General features: G+C 40.5%; 1 protein-coding gene across 1 annotated transcript in view; it reads right to left on the reverse strand.

Annotated features, from left to right (window-relative positions):
* The window catches only part of LOC117425577 (zinc finger homeobox protein 3-like), a 136691-nt gene that overhangs the window by 44386 nt on the left and 70671 nt on the right, over positions 1-21634 (reverse strand). Inside the window, 1 exon segment of the mRNA XM_034042592.3 lies at positions 14056-14287. Within this exon segment, the coding sequence (XP_033898483.3) occupies positions 14056-14287 (232 nt within the window).

The following is a 21634-nucleotide window of genomic DNA, read 5'->3' on the forward strand; positions in this document are numbered from 1 at the left end:
CCACTACATCCCCGCAATCATATATACACCCCCTAGGACATAATAAGCTCCTCCCAGGTGATTTTACATAGAAGACTTCCAGTTAGCAACGTCCGTCCTGTGCTGTAGGTCAATCTGCAACTAACCATGTAGCCTACTGCACAGGAAATGATGAATCTATTGCTTTGTACTTAAAACAAGTACAAGAAGGTACTGAGATATGCAATGAATCATGAGTAGGGACTTTGGGACTGGTTTTTAATATGCAAGCGGATTTTAAATAAATGTACTCGCTTTTATTGATTTCAAAAATACAAATTTGCATTGCTTTTTTTCTATCTCAACCTTCATATTATGTTTTATTCAGTGAAGTTATGGTGTTTATGTAAGCATGGAAAAATGTTTTTTTTTTTTTGGTCTGAAAATTACTCAAGTTCAGTTCCCTAGCTTTAAAAATCAGGCCCTTAGTGTCCCGTTATACTCCTGCTAAAGAGCACTGACATGAACGCACAATTTGTATTTCCAAACGCACTGTAAAAAAAAATAAACAAACAGAAACTGCGGTATGTCTGTCCAGAAGCGAATGTCACCTGTATCCCCAGCCTAGGAATCCCTGTTACCCCGACTGTTTCATCATTTAGTCAAATTTGCGTGAATCAGAATGCCAGCCCAATGTGAGCAGTTAGTGGAGCTCTCTGGAGCTGGGGAGGGACTGTGGCACACTGCTGTCAGGACACCCACACTGTGGTCAGCCCACAAACCATTAGCAGCACAGCTCTGCACAGAGCCCGACAATAAAGATGATTCAGGATGGCGTGTATACATTCCCAGGGAGCCAGTGGATTTCTCCTTCAATCACCCTTCTCTGTTCTTCTCATTTTATTTATTTATGTATTTATTTATTTATTTATTTGATTTTTTCCCCTATCACTATTTACTACATCTAGGCTACAATTTAATTTAGAATTCAGAATCAAACCCACAATCTAAAGTCTGGATCACTCGTCCTTTGAACTGTTATAGATTTAATCTCTATGATATTTGGTGCAGTGGCATCAAATAAGATTCAATTATTAGATATTAGACAGTTATTCGATATATTAAAATCCATCACTTTATACAAAGTACAGTATTTTATTGTTAGGTTCAATTGTGTGGGTGCCATCTAAACACATTTTAGTTAAATATTTTTTGAAGCCATATGCAAATTGTATTTCATTATTTATTTTATTAATCTTTTTTTGATAATAGCCATTAGACAGTAGTTTAAAATAATTAATTCACATTATGGGTTGTTTGGAATAACATGAAAAGCAAACTGCGTCTAAAATACTTTAGCAGTACAACAGTACAAACTTTTGTGGAAATTAATTTGCTATGAAAATGGCAACCCTGACACGTCATGTAATATATAAAAGCTGGATCTCTCTGCTGCAAGTTGCTTTTAATCATAATGCCTGACAGGTTTTTAAGGCTGACAGAAGGTGTGACTCCCAGCTTCCCAGAAGGAGACATGAGTCTTTGAGGAATGCTTGTTCATCCCTCCTGAACCATTTAAATCACCTTGCAGGCATTGACTCTGTGTCTGTGTGCATGTGCTTTAAAAACAAGAAAGAAAAAAAAATATCAATTTTTATTGGAACAATATTTAAAAACTGAGAAATTCCAGAATTGAACTGCATGTTGTGTCGGTTTCCACTAAAAGCCCACAACAAATTCTTCTAGAGAAGGAAAAAGTGGGAGGTTAATATAAGAGCAACTCCTTGTCAAGCCTTTGAGGGTAATTCAACTGACACTGATGAGAATCAATGTTCCTTTGAATGCGTTACTTGGCAGAAACAGGCCTTTTGTCCCTTAAACTCAGTCGGTGAAAAATTATGCCCTACAAACAATGGAGAAGAGATGAAAATATAGGAGAGAGCGAGAGACCAGTCCTAGCTTTACTCTCTTTCATAGAAGCAAATGGATTTGGAGCACTTTATGCATTAATCAATCAATATCGCTCACTGTACATCAGTGGCACGGCCAAGTTATGAATGACCTTTTAAACAAAAAAAAGGACATTTTAATGCGCAGAAGACTGCTCATAGCTTAGTAACTTCGGCTGGATTTTATTGCGGCATGATTACACCTTCATGAGGCACGCGGCCATTACTGGTGCACTAAATAAGACAAGGTTAGTCGTTATTCAATTTGCACACAGGGGTGGGGGGCTTAGCAGATAGCAGATAACAGACACATTCTAATCAAACTGGAGTTCATTTTGAAACAAAACAAACTCCTCTTTATTTTATATTTTCCGTCCTCTACCCATTTGGTGAACTGTGTTGAGTGGTCCACATATAAAATATACTCAATAACCCTCCAGCAAGTATTGTGACAGATGAATACATGATTAATGGCAGGGGTGGGCCGTTTATTGTCCATTGTACCTAATCAGGATGTTGTTTACTAAGAAATGTTGATATCACTGAATTGTAGTAGAAACTGTGCTAGTTCAAGGAGGGCAAAATATGTCAGGGACGGCAGTTTACAGGGGGTGTCTTAGCAAGAAAACTGTACATTAGGAAAAGCAGAACTATATATTGCTAATTTTACCACACTCACAAAGCTTTTACCCCTGTTGCAGCACTTTTTTTAGCAGCAAAACAAACGGTTAATGTAAGCACCAAGTGTATTGCTTTGTGAATATGGCATTCAATATCTTGCAGTTCATTTTACTTTAATAAACAGGTTTCTGCAATGATGAAACATTCCATGTCCCACTGAAACAAACAAATGCTAACACATTAGTACCGCTATTTTTATTCAGGGGACACAAACCTTACAATGGCAACTAATGGCAACAAATACAAGCAATGACCTTAAAGTGGATTGGAGGGGCTACTGCATCCACCAGAACAAAGAAATGTCCCCTTTTTTTTCTTTTTTTTTTTTTAACTGGGGAGGGAGGATTCTGAAAGGATATATTTTTTCAACACCCCCCCCCCCCCCCCTTAGCGGCACTGGAGCGTGGATGTGAAGTGTGCAGGCCGAGTGGAACGGACAGGGGTTGACTGAGGGAAAGGAAGAGCCAGGGTTAAGAGCAGAAATGAATGCTATTGTGTTCTCACAATGGGGGCTGCGAAGTGACTGCAGAAGGCGGTTAAACAAAGGAGCGAAAGCTCTCTCTTCCCCCACCCAATTATATTTCTCGGCCCCCATTTTACATGACAAATAAAAAATAAGTAAAAAAAAGAGGCTATTTTTCCTAATTCCCTTGCCATATAATGTACACTTGACACAAGCACCTCAGATAAGAGACGAGTTTAGGTTAAAGCAAGCCGGCCTGCAGGTGATTGACACTAACAGGTCAGAGTGTGCATTCAAACAAAAAGAAAAAAAAAAAGTAATTAATACTGCAAACTATTGATGAATAAATATGAACACATTGAGACAGCACTGTTGCAGTTTAAAAACGATTCATTGAAGTGCAATCATATATTGCAGGTGGAGTCACCAAATGATGGTCAACAAGATTCTAGTAATGTTACATTTATTGGGGATCTGGGATCTAAGAAGGTAATATACTGTACACCCTTCAGTGTTGTTGCTCGACAAAGTAACTAAAATGATTATTATTAGTATTATTATTATTATAATTATTCATACTACTACGCTATATTCTATTCTACTATTTTATATTATTGAGTAGACCCTAATACTGGTGTGATAGAGCCACCTGAGGTTTCTTTGTGTCAGAGTCTGCATCAAATAGAAATGATGTCACATTAAGATTAGTTTTGCTGTTTAAATTATTCTTATTTAACAATATATTAGAAAGCAAATATAGTAAAGAGTGCTGCAGGATGCAAGCCCATATTTACCACACTCAGGGTCATAACTGACCTCTCGCTGGGTAGACATAAATGAAAATAAAATACAGCTGCAGGAAAGGGATTATGGGATGTGTAGTTTTTAAAAAGCCATTTAACTGTGAAACTCATTAATAATGTTCATGGGTGTGGGGCTGACCTTACCGAAAAGCACTATGACCCTGCTGCTCTGTCCTTCATAGGTATTATTAATGAGGCCTTATTGTTGCTGTTATTGTTTGTTTTCTGAAGAAATGCCATGATTCACAGTTTCCACCGATATGAAAAGAACCCTCCTGTAGTGACCCCTTTAGCTGAAGGCATTAGCAGCGACCCCTGACCCCCCACAGCCTGAACACATCCCTGTTAGGATACAAGGAACGCAATCCGATGAAATCTTCCCTCAGTATCACTTTCTAAAAGGTCACGGGAAGCCTTGTCGACCTTGAGCGAAACCCTCTGCCTGATTAGAGGCTGTGCTGGGTGAGGAGCACAACAAAAATACACAAAGCCTGACCAAGCTCTACAATAGATACGGTACAGTATATAATAATGCTGTATATAATAATGCTGTTTTCACATACACAGTAAACAATGTAGGAAGACCTGAGTGTAGTATCTGTTATTCATTTTAACTCCAAAATTGGATTTCAGCAATGGGGACTGCCAAGATGTATATGAAATTCACAGCAGAACCCATTTTTGAGGGTAAAATGAAGAACAAAATGTCCAGTCCAGTTTTTACGCTTTGGTACAAAATGGATTGTATTTTCACTAAACTTGTGGGACAATTTGCTCATTCAAATATTGTACTCATTTAAGTGTTTTGCATTTATTTGAAAAGGAGACAAATGTCTATTCACAGATTCAAGTATTAGAGCAAGAGGTCTTGGGGGATAAAAAAAAAAAATCCATAGTGCATTCCACCACCCCAACAAAACTTTTTTCACAGCATAGAAATTACAGATTTCTTATTAAAGGGTAATACACACCATAAAGAGAAACACACCAAAAAAAAAACCCTGACAAGCAAGCTGCTGTTTAAAAACACTCTGAAAGTCATTTTTATGCTCTGTAAATCAACATCAGTCAATATGAACGCACACAAACATGCACAGATGCACACATATATTTCCGTGGACTATCCAAACATGGTGCAGGGAAATCTGTCCAGCAGCAGCTAATAAAATAGCGATGACACTGAGGCAGGCTCCACCGAACAAAGAGACTCTGTCAAGAATCTCCTGTCCGATTGGGGTGGGGGTGGGAGCAACATAAATCTCCTCGAGTCAAATGGCAGGAATGTCCCAGTTTGTCAAAACCAAATACCAGCTTGTCTCCGACCGTCACTTGGGCTGAATCCTCACATCTGGTTAAACAGAGTTAAAATCTCCACCCAGTACAAGACAAGAAACGTGCTGCTGCAGTCCCACTGAACAAAACCAGACTAGCTGGATCTAACTATGTGTGTCTGCGTTAGTGTGTGTGAATATTTTCATTCACTCAGTAATTATAAAGAAGGGCAGAGGACCAAACATATAGTTACTAAAACGCTATAAATGTGGTTGCAGAAGTGTCTTCATGTATTGTACAGGGCAGCTAGGTAACCCTAGACACACTTGTGGTATTCACAGTATGTTGAACAGCTTCTTGAAACATTGCAAAGTTTGACTAGTTTCACAAGTCAGAGGCACACACACAGACACAGATTTTAACACCAGCAAGAATGTAGTTAATAATTGTCCATTCAACAGGTGTAGAGGTATAAAAGGCACCTACATCCCTAATGGCAGGGATATGCAGCCCTCTGGGAGGTGATAATACAGAATAAAGACTGGGCCGGCTATTGAATTATTTTACCTAGAGCCTCACATCAGTGCACTGGCATCCTAAATGGAAAACAGAGAACATCCTAGCCCATATAACCTCCTAAACAAGATGGGGTGACCAAAGTGACCAAGGTGCAATAGAAGATGCACCACATACATTGATGTTGTGCACTAAAATGTATCATGCAGGTGTTCAGCATTGTTCTGCTCAAAGTTACTGCATTAAATCTATACAATATCTGTTCAGCCTTGCAATGTCCAAAGCATATTTATTAATACCGGATGATTTTCCTAATAATGTTCCCGGATTTTGGTGCTGGTTTAATTACATATCTCTCTACCCCAGTTTATGTAATGCTCATGCACTTTATTCAGTCAACTTTGTAATACAATTAAACAAACATGTAGACTGATTGTCCTTCCATAACAGGAATGGCATTTGAGAAGAAAATGGTCTAATTTGATGTATTACTTGGTAATTATGCAAAAGTCAGATTTAATGCAAAACATATTTTTCCAGTTGCCACTATACAATATAAATTGGCTATTGTTATTGTGTGATGCATTTCTTCCCACGTACAAATTATGAGTATACATTGTGTGCAAGCAATATTATTTTAACTAATTCTTTATTCCAATTCAAAACTTTACCTTGGCAAGCTTTAAAATTCAAATTAAATTTTTATGGTAGAATTTGAAAATGTAGGGTCATTTTCACGTTGTCATATTCTCACCATAGAATACTTTATTAATCAATACAGTGTATCTCATCGAATACTAATTCTCAATTTTTGCAGATGTACCAATAAGGAAGCTGCCCGGATATCACTTATAGCTGGGGATAAAAAAAAAAGAGCTAGAAGCCAAAAGGTTAACTCAGAAAGTCCTATGTTCAGAGATGGATTCGCTGATGTAACATATTTTAGCTACCCAATGCGGCCTGATAAAGACTTCGATTGGATTTTATTTAAATATAACACTTGACAATATTGCCAAATGACTATTCCAGGCAGTATGCTGTTCATTAAGTTGATCTGCAGGTCTATAATACAGCAATTGTCTCTAAATAAGCTGAGATAAAAGTTTATTTTTTAAGACCAGGACCTTCAATATTGTTTCTAATGCCCAGTCAAGCAACAGCCAGATACACCCAGTCAAATCCCAGTCACAGAAAGGAACAGCCGATTACTGAACGAATATCCCTATACATACACAAGACATCTAGCTTCAGCTTGCTTGTTTAAGCCAAGCTTTCAAACAACACGCTACTCAAACCCACTGCCTGCCATGCTGCAGACCAGCGCTTTCATTCTCTAACCACTAAGCTATTCTCTTCGGTTTCCTGAAAATGACCATGCAAGCAACCAAGTCTATAAATAAAACTCATTAGCACATTTGCTAAGTACAAATGAGATGACTCCCCCTGATGGACTGTATATCTTTTGTATCATCTTTCAAGAGAGTCTTTGCAATGGCGGGAGACGGAAGCCAATATTATAATGTTCCTTTGTGTGACGTTCCTCAATGTGGCTGAATTAAAAGGCTGTAAAATAACCTCTTCTGACTGTCTTTTGGATCAAGGTGATTGTCTGTTTACCCTGTGTTGCCTGGAAATACATGCATTTATAGTTCAACCTATATTAACTCTGTTCTGAGTTTCTATGGGGCCTGCACTTTTGGGGGTACCTGTCTCCTTTCCATTAAGGATAGCTATGGAATAAGAAAGATAAATGGTAAAAAGGACTGTGAAGCATTCTAAATAAAATCAGAAAATGTCATCGGTTTCATAATTTCAACTAAAACAGCAGGGATCGGGTTGCTAAGATAGGTGGAATTTTAGAAGTGAACCGTACACAGCAAAGCAAAGTGGAATCATCTATAAAGCCGTTACTTGATGTTTTAAATAAAAGCTGCTGGTTTTGTCACAAGCTGAAGCAATGTATTTATGAGATTCCTGCTACGTTTTATGGCTGGGGAGACATGCTTTCGGTCTGCAGCTCCAGCCGCACGCAAATCAAACAATTTCCTTTCCGTTGCCTCCCCGACTCTGTGGATTAGAGCCAGCCCTCCGACAGATACCACGAGCATCCTCTGCTCCCCTCTCCTTGTCTTTTTGTCTCCCTCCCCGAAGGGCAAAAATAAACTTTATGATAATATACCAACTGTTTGAATTTCAGTACGCTTCTTATTTGGTGATTTCAGGGCAGGAGGTGTGGGGGGGGGAGAGATAATAATATCCTCTTTCTGAGGTTTACTTCTCTTTTTAACAAGCGTGGAAAATGGTGACATTCCTAGCATTGCTACTATTTTAACTCACCCCCCCCCCCCCCCGTCCCCCACGACAGTCAGCCCAGAGGCGGAAACAGCTGGGCAGACTAGCTCACCACTCGCCTTCACCTTCTGATCTATAGAAAGAGACTCATATGCCGATTTGGCTCTTTAAATGTCTTTTTCCTATACTCCATGCACTGAAATCAGTCTTCACGCCTGGGGTCATAAGGTGTCTCACATTACCACATGTTTTTAATATCGGAAATACAAGACAGTGTAGTACACACTTGTGAGCAATGGGTCTGTCTCACGTTCACATGACGTATTCATGTGTTATGCAATTCCTGACAGACTGTGATAGCGGGTAGATAGGAACCGCTTGGTTGGCAGTTGATTGCTCTCTCTAGAAAACACACTTTGCTTCAGATTTCCACCCTCAACTTACGAGAAAGAGTTAGACGCAGATATCATTGAGGGACGGTTTTGTATCCCATCAGAATCATTTAAAAAAACTTGCAGAATCATCATGTTCAATCAGTGTTACCTGTGTGCCCAAGGTAGCCCTACATCCTATAGTTTGATGTCCTCAGCCAAGACCCCAGTGTTTGTTAGTACAATTTGGCACTATTGACCGTATCTGATTGAGAGAGGCCAGGTCTAAATAGCAGTGTTTATGTCAGGATGGAGGTGTTCTCACTTGCAGTGCTGTGAGGGGAAGCTCTCATTGACCTGCCACCACTGTGTCTGTAGCCACCATTACTGTCCTTCACATTTCATGAACACTAACTTTCACATTTTAATAGGAATTCAAGTAAATGTGTATACCAATACCAATCAAAATGCTAAGCAGCCCTTGGACCCCCACTTGCTGACAGTTGCTCTATAGACCCAGTTGCTATCCCACATTCTGCTCCGACAATGCAGGGAGGTATGCTGTCGAAGGCTGCCTGGGCTGTGAAAGTGTAGACAATGAGCAGTGTCTGCTCCCAGCTTTCTGGCCCTCAGACAGACAGGGATTTCCTCCTTGGACAGCCAAGCTATCACAGTCCAGCGATCAAGGGGCTGCATTTGTCAGCCAATGGAGGGAACTGCAGATTTAAGGCTTGGGCTAATCCACAGTGTCAATGGATTTTATTCCATTCAAGAGTTATAGTATCTCTCTCCCAGGTGAAATGACCATAGCCCAATTCTCAAACCTCTGAAGTCATCTGGAATGGTCCCCTAGCTTGAACCACCAGGCCACACTGCATCTCTCCGAGGCCCTCAGTTCTAACACTAAGCCACTTTCCTTTACTCCCAGTAATTTAGCTCTAACCACTAGGCTATACTTTTTCAAACCAAAAAACAGACCACTTTTCCTCCCTCCAAATCACCCAACTTGAACCACTAGGCCACACTACCTCCTTCCCAGCCCCTCAGCTCTAAACACCGAGCAGCACCACCTCTCCAATTGAAGAACATCTGGAGAAGATGGGAAGGTTTATTTTGTGTTATTTAGTACAGGGTTAAGCTAGGTAACTGAAGTAAAGTAAAAAAACAAAAAACAACAAAAAAAAACATCATGCTTAAGCAGCACTTTTTGTTCTTAGGAATGAAAACAATATGTGTCTTTAATCCCAAGCACTGGTCTAATTGGATGGGAAATTCATTTCTGCCATCTTACTGCTCCCTGAACACTGTGGACTGAAGGAGAGGAGAGGAAGGGAGCGTGGGGAGGGAGGGAGAGTGAGACATGTGGCATCAAACCCTGCCGACTGCTCTTCAGCCCCTTCCGGTCCCAACAAAGCCTTTTTGGTTTAGCTTTGTGTTCCCAAACCTGGCTGGAATCATCTCTGTGTCTCTGTCTCTCTTCTCTTCACTATCCTTGCAGGGTCGGGACAAAGCCTTTATGTTCGTAGAGAAGAGGGATGCCAACATGTGCAGGAATTACTATTGGGCACTGAAATAAACAGCATGTTCCCCAATGAGCAAGTCTCACACATACTGCCAGAAATATTATTCATTTCTATTTTACCAAAAGCATGTATTAGACATCCCAATAACAAGAATAAGTATTATTCCTTTTTATTCAGAAGAAAAATGATAAGGTATGTAGTAATGTAATGTAGACATTTTCTTATGTTTCCAGTGATGCCTTCATCAGTGTTATGAGTTTCTAATTGTGTATAATTATCAATATGTATAACTTGTGTACTGGTTACAGAGAGGGTAACTACAAGGGCAATACTAGTGGCAATAGCTTTTATTGAGGAGTTCTTGTGACCCTATAACCAACAGGAGCAGAACGTGTTTATCTTAGTTAGCCAACATTAGGGAAACAATTATTATTATTATTATTATTATTATTATTATTACTACTAAATTAGTGTTTAACACATATTCTATGTTATTGCTCTGCTCATGTTCTGAAAGTTGTTTGGTAAGTGTGCCTCAAGAAATTGCCCAGTCCCTGACCACATTCCGGCGCCTCCTTAAGACTCACCTCTTCAAACAGCACCTGTAGAACTCCTCTGTTTGTATCCTGGGACACTATCACCCTTCATTTAAATGTGCTTTATTTTGCTCTTATCTGCCCCCCATCTTACTGCATTTAATCCTGTACTTCAGAATACTGTAATCTGCCAAGTGTTTAACCTGTAGTATTTTGTATTTAATCATATCCTTATGTAACTATCACTATTTAATCATATCCTGATGTAACTATCACTATTATCTGCTGTATTATTGAATTGTGGTTTGTCACACCTGAACAAAAGTTATTGTATTTCTTGCTCTTATTGTATTGCTTGTGTTGTAACACTTGAAATGTATTTGCTTACGATTGTAAGTCGCCCTGGATAAGGGCGTCTGCTAAGAAATAAATAATAATAATAATAATAATAATAATAATAATAATAATAAATTAAATTTGTAATATATATTTTAATATATATTGAAGATGCTACTCCTTTGAAGTTAAAAAGACTTCAATAAAGACTGGGTTTGTCTGGATTATTTCTAAAACAGAGGAATGGCTGGCATTTTCTTTGACATTTTCTTAACTCTAAATACTCTAAACACTCTGGAGAGACAGGCGCTGAGGCAGTAGGGGGTGGGGGGTGGGGGCAGCTAAGCAACTAAACAGACGGAGAGCACCTTGCTCTAATTCAACAGCAGCAGCAGCCAGGGGAATTACTGTGGAGCTGACCCAGAAATCCAGGGCCAGCTTTGTTTTAACAAGCGGGGGAACCTTTTACCACTTTAGCAATAGTGCCTCAACCGCAATAAAGAGCGCTGCGCTTCTCAAGAAATAGCATGGAGGAAATTAAATATTACACCAGGAGGGAGCATTTCTACTGGGGGGGTGGAGGTTAAGAAATCCCTGAGTTCTTGCCTGTTGATGAAGAAGTATGTACATTATCAGCATAATTAAATCAAGATGCTCTGGGAAAGAAAAGAGAGGCTGACGCTCTGTATTACACACTTCATTTCGTTTAACAGACCCTCTTAAAAATTAAATAAATACAGAAATAATTTCTTTTGTTTTTTTTAAACTTCCTATTTTGAGTTTTTTTTGTTTTTTCCTGAATCCCCCCCCCCCCCCCTAAAAGTGGTTTGGCAGTGTGTATGTTTAGTGCATGTCCTGCACCTATTGTATGTGCACATTATTATGTGTATTTCTACAGGTTTTTGGTAAGCTTGTGCTCTGATCATGCGTGAGTGAGCTGTACGAAAAAAAAAAAAAGATACTTTGGTCGTAAGATTAGCCTCCTTTAACTTCTGTTAGTAATATTTAAAGTTAAGAGTGAGAAAGCTGTGTATTCTACCATGTTTCATATAAAAGGTTGTATATGTGTATCTCAGAAAACTGATGAAAGCATTTGCCAACACTGCTTCTCTTCTTACAGTGTAGTTTTACCTTAAAATGCATGTTTTGGAAAGCAATGTGATTGTTCTGGAAAGTATGCATTAGTGGGTTTGTTCTGTGTTTAATAATATCATAAAGAGATTATCAAGTGTGCACTAGGGATAAACATGTCTGGGTGCATTTTTCTTCCTTATAAAACACACACAGCTATTCACTGTGCTACAGTCCTGATATGTGGGTTTTGTTTATTACTTTCTCTTGTCAAGTGGCTTTACCAAGGTACTGTTTGCAAACATGGGCATCCATTAACGTACTTCAAAGCTTACCAGACAGAAAAAAAACTGCAAACCCAGCACGGCTGCTGTTCTTTATTTCCCTCCTTTTAACCTAAACAGACTGCCTTTTGCCTCAGCCTACTTGCCTGCCTGCTTGTCCACTGTATTACGGTCATTAACATATTTCGAGTGCAGCAAGCAGAAAGCTTAATTGTCCTTAATTGCGTGGCTAAATACATTCTCTAATGCTTCGCCTCAGATCTGTGACTGGCTTTTGCGTAATTTCCCAGCCCCTGGCTTCATTATCCCTGCCTCCTTGGAACAAAGCGTCTTTAGAGCCTGGTTTTACATAACAACACAAGGAGCCTCTGTGAGCAGGACACCAGTGCCTTGGAAGGGGGGCACACAATAGAACCCCTTTGTCAGGACCCAGAGTCAGGGGGCAAGAGTCAGAACAATTAGGAAAAAAACAGAAAAGACAATGTGTTAATTGAGCGACGCTCACTCTCTTAATCATGACTTTAACAAATCCTTTCTTGTTTTTTTTTATTTTTTTCTAAAGAAAGAACAGAAAATTGCTGAATGCTTCTTTAAATCGGCAGGGCTGGCAGAGCGGCAGTGCCCCAAACAGGCTGTTTATCGAGGAGTAGAATTGAGTGACACGCACTGTAACATAAACGCTTTTGTTTTGTTTTACTGGAATGGAAATAAGAACCTAAACATATTTTTAGTGTGGGCTTAAAGTAATTATACAATGGAGGTATATTACATTTCTTACATAGATTTCATGCAGTTTTTTTCTTGTTTATTTTTTTAAATAAAAATGGTGGTCCACCTGTACTAGCAAAAGCCAGTACAGGTGGACAAAGCTGCACAATATCAATATCTATGTTAAACAAGGAGATTGGTCTCTCTTTTCAATTTAAATATTCTTTCCCTACCTTTCTCATACTTGATATGGTAACCCCTGCTAGATTCTGATGATGTCACTGGTGGTTAACTTTGTGATGCTATATTTGTATACATTCACGGCTAAGCAAAGCATTATAAAAAACCTGGCTAACCGTGGTGAACCACTGTAAATGCACAGTACAGGAGAATCCATCAAAACACCAAAAGATAAGACTGTGCTCTCTTCACAGCTGTTTGTGGAAACTACTCCTTGGAGAAAAGCAGCCAAATAACTTTCTAATTTCTCAAGAACAATAAAGACTCCGGAAATGTCTGAGTTGGGGTAATTATCATTTTTCCTCTACTTGTCTCCACTTTGTAAGCAATTGCCCTTAGCACAAAGCGTGTTTTCTTTTTTGGAAACAACATCACTACAATCATGCATTTAACCTGGTTTTAAATTCATTACAAATGGTACACAAATCCAGATTAAGAACACAGTAACAGGATCTTAGCCAGCAAATGCAAAACAGTATCAAAAAAAAAAAAAAAAAAAAAAAATGAGTGTAGAATTTGAAATATGAAAGCCAGCAAATTAAAGAGAATTAATTAAAGAGTGCAGAGAACAAGGTACCAAAAAACTATTTTCGTAACATAAATTCACTGCCACAGCTGTAAAACTAGAAGTAGCAGCATTGTGAATAAGTACCATGACCTAAAGTACAGCCACCATATGTACATGTAAAAATGAAAGCGTGACACACGAACAGATAGACAGGCGGGTTCTACTTTCTATTCCCAGATTCTGAAAATCTCAAACACTTGTGGTAAAGAATATTGCAATCAACACCAAAACGTGTGATGTACAAACGTATGCAAATACAGATGAACAGATATCTCCTTTTATGCATACATTCTAAAACACTCAATAATCTAGGCTTAAGAATGAAGAACCTTCATAACTGGTGATGTGGTTCTCCAGATATATGTACACCTCTATCAAGTTGCTGCTTATAAAACTTGGGAGGCATCCACCTGCAGCTGTATAAAGTGGTACATGACTGTGAGGCTTTGATATCTCTCGGTGTGTGTGTGTGGAACAGTTGTACCTGTGTCAGCGGACGGACACTTGCGGATAGTGAAGATCGTGCCCAGTTCCTCCTCTTCCTCGGGGAGCCCTTTCTGAAGGCGCTGCAGTTTGCGCAGGCTCTCGCTGCGCTGGTGCTTCATGGAGCGAACGTGCTGGATCAGGTTGAGCTTGGCCTTGGTGGAGTAGTTACACAGCACACAGTGGTAATAGCACGCCTCCCCTTCCACACTGCTGTCGTGCTGCTGTAGGTGCTGCGAGAGAGACAGGTGAGAGAAAAACCTTTTAGAACAAAATATAGCTAATGGGACCAGTATTTATTCACTGGCTTCTTTGCCTTTCACCTCAAGAGGTCTGGGTTTGAATACGACTTTAAGTACTGTGGTTTCAACCTAGCCCCCAGTGGACACTACTGTAACCTACATCACAAAACCACCAAGCAATCTGACATAATGCTTAACCACTGATGCTAGATAGAGGCCCAGGGCTTGATGGTAGAGAGTCTTCAGGTTAGGATTGAGGTGCTCTCTCTTGCACAGCTGAAAGGCTTGACTGTATCCAGTCTCAATGTCTGTCTTTCAGGAGTACTAAATTCAATTATTTCCCGGGATAACAGAATGGTATTAACCTGAGCTGTCATCTGGTCATAGCAGACAGTAAGTTCTAGTAATGATATATGTATTGTTTTCTAAGTCATGTTAGTTAAACGCTTCAGCTAATGTCTTCATCAGTCTTCTGTGCTGGTTTACTGAAATTATGTATCTCAAGGTAACATTGTAAGAAACCAAGTCCAGTTATCTGGGCTGGACTATTGATTACAATCTATATGGAAAACCGGACCAATAAGAACCAAAGAAAACCCACCCCAACAAGGGTACTGAACTGGGAACATTGATTCCTGTGCAAGAGAAGCAGCCTGTAGCTTCCTCCAGCTTCTAAAAAGGAAACTCCAAACATCTACTTGTTTCACGCATGGAATAAACAATATTGATCGGGGTCAGTCAAATCTTTCCTTTTAGAGAGCGATAGATACAGAGAGAGAGAGAGAGAGAGAGAGAGAGAGAGAGAGAGAGAGAGAGAGAGAGAGAGAGGGAGAGAGAGAGAGAGAGAGAGAGAGAGAGAGAGAGGGAGGGAGAGAGAGAGGGAGGGAGAGAGAGAGAGAGAGAGAGAGCGTGCAACATTCTGAGACAAACCATCACATTCCTGAACGTCTCCCCAGGTGGGTAAGAAATCCTTTTACCAAATAACAAGCCGGAAAGTAAAAAAAAATCAAGTCACAGCAGCTAAGCTTTCTGCTGAAGGCTCCAGTCATCTTGTCGTCCCTTACAGAAAAGGGGTATATGAAATATCTAATAGTGTATTACCCTAGCCAGTATAACCATTAGCAGACCCCAGGAATTACCAACAATGGCAATACCTGCATTGCACAGTGGCCCTGGTAATATAGGTGCCGTTACTGTTGTGGCCATTGCTGGATTTGAGGCCTCCAGCACTACAGTATCATGACAACTTGTGTTGGTGTTTTTGACCTTCTCAAGATGTCTGCCAGAAAGCCCATCTCCCTTAGAGCTGATCTACAATGATGAGATGTTGTCAAAACTACGACCCTGGATAGAAAACCCAACTACAGTACCACAGCAGTCACTCCAGGTAAAATGTGTGAATGCACCTCGCTGTCCCTCGAGCACACTAAAATTGCACATATTGTACTGCATAGCTTTTGTTAAGGCAATGGAAACTTTTTTTTTTTAAATTTAGTAAAATCACCAATTATTTTATTATTTTCTCCCAATTCGGCATATCCAATTACTTTTTAGACTCACCGTTACCACCCTCGTGCTGACTCGGGAGCAGCGAAGACGAGCACACGCTGTCCTCCGAAGCGTGTGCTGTCAGCCGACCGCTTTTTTTTCACACTGCAGACTCACTGTGCAGCCACCTCAGAGCTACAGCGTCGGAGGGCAACGCAGCTCTTACAGGCAAGCCCACAGGCTCCCGGCCAGACTACAGGGGTCGCTGGTGCGCGGTGAGCCGAGGACACCCTGGCAGACCTGAGCCCCCCCCGGGCGGTGCTCGGTGCTCAGCCAATTGTGCGCCGCCAACTGAGAGCTCCCGTCTACGGTCTGCAATAGAATAGCCTTAACTCGAACCAGCGACCTCCAGGCTATAGGGCGCATCCTGCACTCCACTCGGAGTGCCTTTACCAGATGCGCCACTCAGGAGCCCCGGAAACACATTTTTTTAACCAAATTAATTCTACATCAGGTATGGATACTAAAAACCTCTATTTCCTGAAATGGTCCAGTCATTTTCTCACAATATTTAATTTCTTGTGATATTTAAACTGGGTTTTCAGCACAATTGTATTACACTTGCTGGGGTGTCACATTTCGTATTTCTACTCAGCAACACCTAAAATGTACATTAGAATTCTGGTTCCCGGAACCATAAGTTTGCAAGCCCCACTGCTCTGCCTAATAGAGTTAAAAGGTGATTTTTTAAAAGGTTTTGCGAGACGGTATGTTATTTTTTTTCAGTGTCTGATGCTGGGTGATGTAATTGAATAGGTGCTGCTGGAAATATCTTCAGTCTGATTTATAGTTGTCCTCCCTTCACACGCTGCAGCACACCAGGTATATCAGCCCTTGACAGAAAGATTTATTGAAAGAAAACTTACATCATCATATCTGATCTGGGAAACTGAATCTTGGGTTTGTCTGAACAGATTTTCTGTGATAGACTGGGGGGATAATCTGGTCTTGCAAAGCAGTGTACGTACAATACAATTCAGTTTCAATTTACACAGTGCCTCAAGGAATCACTGTACAATAGACAGCTAAAACAAAGATTTAGTTAAGGCTTAATACAAACCAGACAGTCACTCTTATCCAGCTTTAACCACTAGACTACGCTGCAACCCTCCCAGACCCACAACTCGAATTCCTAGGCCGAAAGGCCTCCCTTTTCTTCAGTTCCAACCACTAGGCTACACTGCTGTCTCCCCAGTTCCTGAGTTCGAATCACCAGGCTCAAACTACTAGGCCACACTGCTCCTGTCCTGCCAGTACCTCAGCTCTAACTACGAAGCACTCTGCCTCCCCTTTCCTCAACCACCTGACGTACAAATGAACACATGCATAGTAGTTATTATATTAGGAGGAAAGCTCCCAGTAAAAGCACAGGTTGCATTTAAAACTGTGTGGATGGTAAATCATGGGGTGTGTTCCAGCAGGAACTGACGGTAGCCTTGCTAGATTCAGCACAGACGAGGAGAGCAATGACTGGCTGAAACGATCAGAGGATTTTAAATTCTATTAAGCCATTATGACGTCTTTTCACAGCCTGTCCATCACAGCAATTTCCTAATTGTGTCTCAACAGAGGAGCTCACAAAGACACTCTCTGACTTTAGGCAGCTGCACACATTTGTTATTTCTAAAGGGGAGAGGTCGCAGAGGAAGACTTGAACATAAAGTCACTTCCATGTCAAAACAAGATCACGCTGACACGTGCATGCCCACCACAATGGTGTTTGGTTAATGGCCTGAAATATTACTGTTATGCATGATTTTTACAAATACTCTACAAAACTATCTCACTATTTTAAATGTAACGCATCTTTTTTTTTTTTTTTTCAAGAAATTACACATTTTCAGATAAATTGTTAAAAAAGTTGACAGACATTGCGGCTAAACTTTCTACACTAGAGTTTCTAGTTTTACCTTGTATACAGTATTATTGAGTGTGAAATGATAAGGTTTGAATATGAAGAGGATATTTGTCAATATATGAATTAAACAGGCCAGTTTGGAATTTTGAAACACGTTGTAACCTTCAGTTTTTCACTGTTATTTCGCTATCTGACCTGCATGTCAAAATTGTGAAACACAGAGAACAGTGACAGTGACAGGCCCTTACAAAGTAAAGCATAGCCTGGCCTAAATGGGATTTAATGTAATTTGTGAATTATATTTTAAAATCTACTGTATTCTATAATATATTTTTCTTCCATGTGGCTTGATCGATCAGGCAGTGAAGCACCAAGGTCTCCCCAGCTGTAGGGAGCCTCTCTCCCTCTCTCTCTCCTGCTCTGTGGGCTCTGCCTGCACCCCACCATGTTGAAAGCCAGCCAAGTACTAATCGGACTAATCCATTCGAAATGAACCATTAAGAGTTCCCTGTCTGTGGGTCAAGTGTCTGCACTGGGAACCACAAAGGACCCCAATTCACCACCAGCTGACAAATACAATAATTTACCAGCACTTTTTCGGGAATCAACAGGGAAAGTGTGTGTGGGGGGGTGGGGGGTGGCGGGGCAGACCAATGGGGGGTTTAGGGCTCTAGGCTTCTGTAGAGCAATGGCAGAAGTAAGGTCAAGAAAGACGAGAAAGGTTTGGTAATCAATACAGACACACAGAGTAGATATATAGTACTAAACTTAATACAAACAGCCAGTTTGTTAATAAGGAAAGGCCAGAATTAAACCTTGGAACCATTTCTAGATAGAAAAATTGTCAGGTGCTTCAGTTTCCAAGCTAAATTAGAAACGGTATCCACCGAGAAACATATTTGTCGCGTACAATTTAGACACCTTGCAGAATCACCAAATCCTGGCTGCCCACGATGGGCTATCCACCCTACTGACAGTGTTATGACAAGTGTTTCTAATTTTGTGTCCAAGCCTGAAGAAAGATCTAGATGACTAAACTGTATTGCCTCCTGTTTCATAAAAACCGGAAAAAGGCAAATGTCCTGTATAACGCCTTTTTTTCTCCTCATTTTCACCCAAGGCACAGTTTAAAATAAAAAAAGACAGGCCTTATACTTTCTCTGTCTCTTTCCTATGATCTTGAATCCCTGCACTGATAAATCAAATCACGTCAAAGTGGTGCATAGGAATTCAGCAGCTTAATGAAAAAGTCATGTTGGGAATGGAGATGGACTCACTGGGGTGCCTCTGTTCAGCTACCCCCCGGCCCCCCGGCTGCCCCCTCCTCCTGTTCCCCACTCCCTGCTACCAAGAGGCCCCTGCCTGGGAGATCAGGGGGCCCACTCTACCTCGCTCATGGTTAAAATCACCAATAGAAAAAATGATTATTCATATACTTTCTTAAAAAAGTAGTTAAGAGCAGTTAAGAAAAGATAATAATAGTTATTCTAAATGTAAGTGTATATATATATAATTAAAATTAATAAAATATACCTAGTGTGTATATGTAACTTCACATTAACTGATGGTGATTACAATAGGCACTAGTAAATACTACTGTGTTTTACAGACTTTTACAGACAATTAAAACCCCCCAAAAACATGCGCTGTTAGAAATATTCGTTTTCATTACCAAGGTGAACAAAAGGCTCTATTTTAATTGATTTAATGGTAGCGGTATTAAGACCTGCTGTCATTTTTTTCAATAAATGGGGGTCCAGTGATAATATAAAGTTAATGCATTAAAAAGAGGGGCTAGCCACAGGCTAAATAGCTAGCAATTTTCAGGAAGCTGCCGAAATCCCTCCATGAATTATCCAATGAGTGTATGAATGTGTATTGCCTTCTAATTACTGCCACTATTCCCAGCACTTAGAGGGAAAGCCAGGCCGTTTCTCTACCGTGCTCTCTCAAGGTAAATATATCGTTCCTGGCAGACGAGTGACTGACAGCACTGAAGACTAAAGCCTCCCGTCCATCACCAATGTGCAGAGCATGAGCAGCTCTCGGTTTGGGCCTAGGCGGAAAGATAATTGGGACATTTGTTCTTCATTTTATCCCTTTACAATGGTGGGTCTCTACAGTGGCAGCTGCCAATACTTGAACTGCATTCTATTAGAGCTGCAGTGTCCGACAATCATGTTCAATTGTAGACTAAAATAAGATTCCTGGCTGAATGTTTACTGCTTCCTTCCACAGTTCAGTGCACTCGGCTTCATCAAAAACCAGACCGCGTGGGTTTACTAGTTTGTTTACGTTACCCACGGTAGTTGTACAGAAGGATATAAATGCCATATTTAAGCCAAAATATATATAAGAAGTAAAAAAAAAAAAAAAAAAAAAAAAAGGGAAGAAAAGAAAAATGTATTGTGAATGGTCTTGTGGTACCAGTCTTGTAGTTTGCCATAATGCTGCAATATTTGCAACATTACTCTACTGGCTACCGCACTGTACTGCATGAGAAAGTCATTACTGTATGTCCTTTTTTTGTAAGAGGAATCCTTCTCAGCAGATTTATCCTGTTAAAAACACTTTCTGCTAGTCTCCATCCCCAAGCAGCAGCAGCAACCACAGGAGCAGTGCCCAGTGCCAAGCTCCACGGCTGGCTTGAATTAGCTCCTGCGCGCCGCGACATGCCGAGCCTCTGCATTGCGGCCCAGTGACTCAATGTGCCCATTCCAAGAACAGACGTGCCTTTCCGGTGCGCTAGAGCGCCATGCTGCCAGCCCCCCCCCCCCTCGCCCTGCTCTCTCCCTGCAGGAGGTGCTAGCAAGCAGGGGTACAGCGGCTGGTACTGTAGTTTTTTTATACTCTCCATCTAACTGCAAGACATTTTTCTTACAACATTTTCTTACTACATAATGAATGTAAATGATTCCCTTAGTTAAATACATAATCATTAAAAATCAAACCACAAATCTTACTGGATGTGTTTAATTTTGGTGCAATTTAGTTTTTAGTTTAGAAACAGATACAAAAGTTACTATTGCATGATCCTCCCTATAATATTTTTATTTACCCATCACTAATGTCCCTCCCTGTTCAAGAGCCAATAAAAGTAGAGGAGACTGAGTGCCGGCCACCTAGCACAGCGGTTCTCTCAATCAGCCCAGCACTCGGCTTTAACAACTCCACTACAATTTAACATTAAATAATGCAATAATTATTGAATTCCTTGCCAATAACTAAGGTCCTGGAATGTAAACAATAGATACATAATTGCAGAGGGAAGGCAATCAATAAAAGCAGTCTTTCAGGCCACATTAATTGCAAATCCACTCATTTGTGGGGAGAGGAGGGGAGGGGAGGGGAGGGGAGGAGAGGTGAGGGGTGGGCCAGTTGGATAGTATATATTTCCCATTCACCCCCCAGCCCCCTTACCTAGACCTCCGTTCTTTGAAATGTTTCTCGATCAGCTCTGATCAATGCGTCCAGATAATTCATGGGGCAAGTGGCTTTCGCAAAATGCAACTTTGAAATTAATGAACTGGACGTTGCTAACGAGCCCCACTCAAAACCCTGAGGAAGGCCTGAGGTCCTAAGTTTTGCTCATTAACTATATTTGGACACACACACACACACACACCACATATACAGATTTAATTAGACTCAGATAAACAGATTGCCATTTAATGGGTTCAGTGTTTATGCAGTTCATTAAAAACATACTGCAGTGTAGGGGAGCTTGCAAGAAATTATGTCAGCTTAGGATATATTAGGCACTACACTAGATATTCAGCTCTGACTAACTGACACCTACTTTCTGTGCCTGTGCTTTCATTAGCCTCTTTGCTAAACAATATGCATACATAATATACAGTGCACTGCATAACCCTCATTTAGTGTACTAGGCATGTATTAAAGCAAGCTACCAGAGGAGCGATACAACAAAC

This window comes from Acipenser ruthenus, chromosome 20, assembly GCF_902713425.1.
Source record: "Acipenser ruthenus chromosome 20, fAciRut3.2 maternal haplotype, whole genome shotgun sequence".
Classification (NCBI taxonomy): domain Eukaryota; kingdom Metazoa; phylum Chordata; class Actinopteri; order Acipenseriformes; family Acipenseridae; genus Acipenser; species Acipenser ruthenus.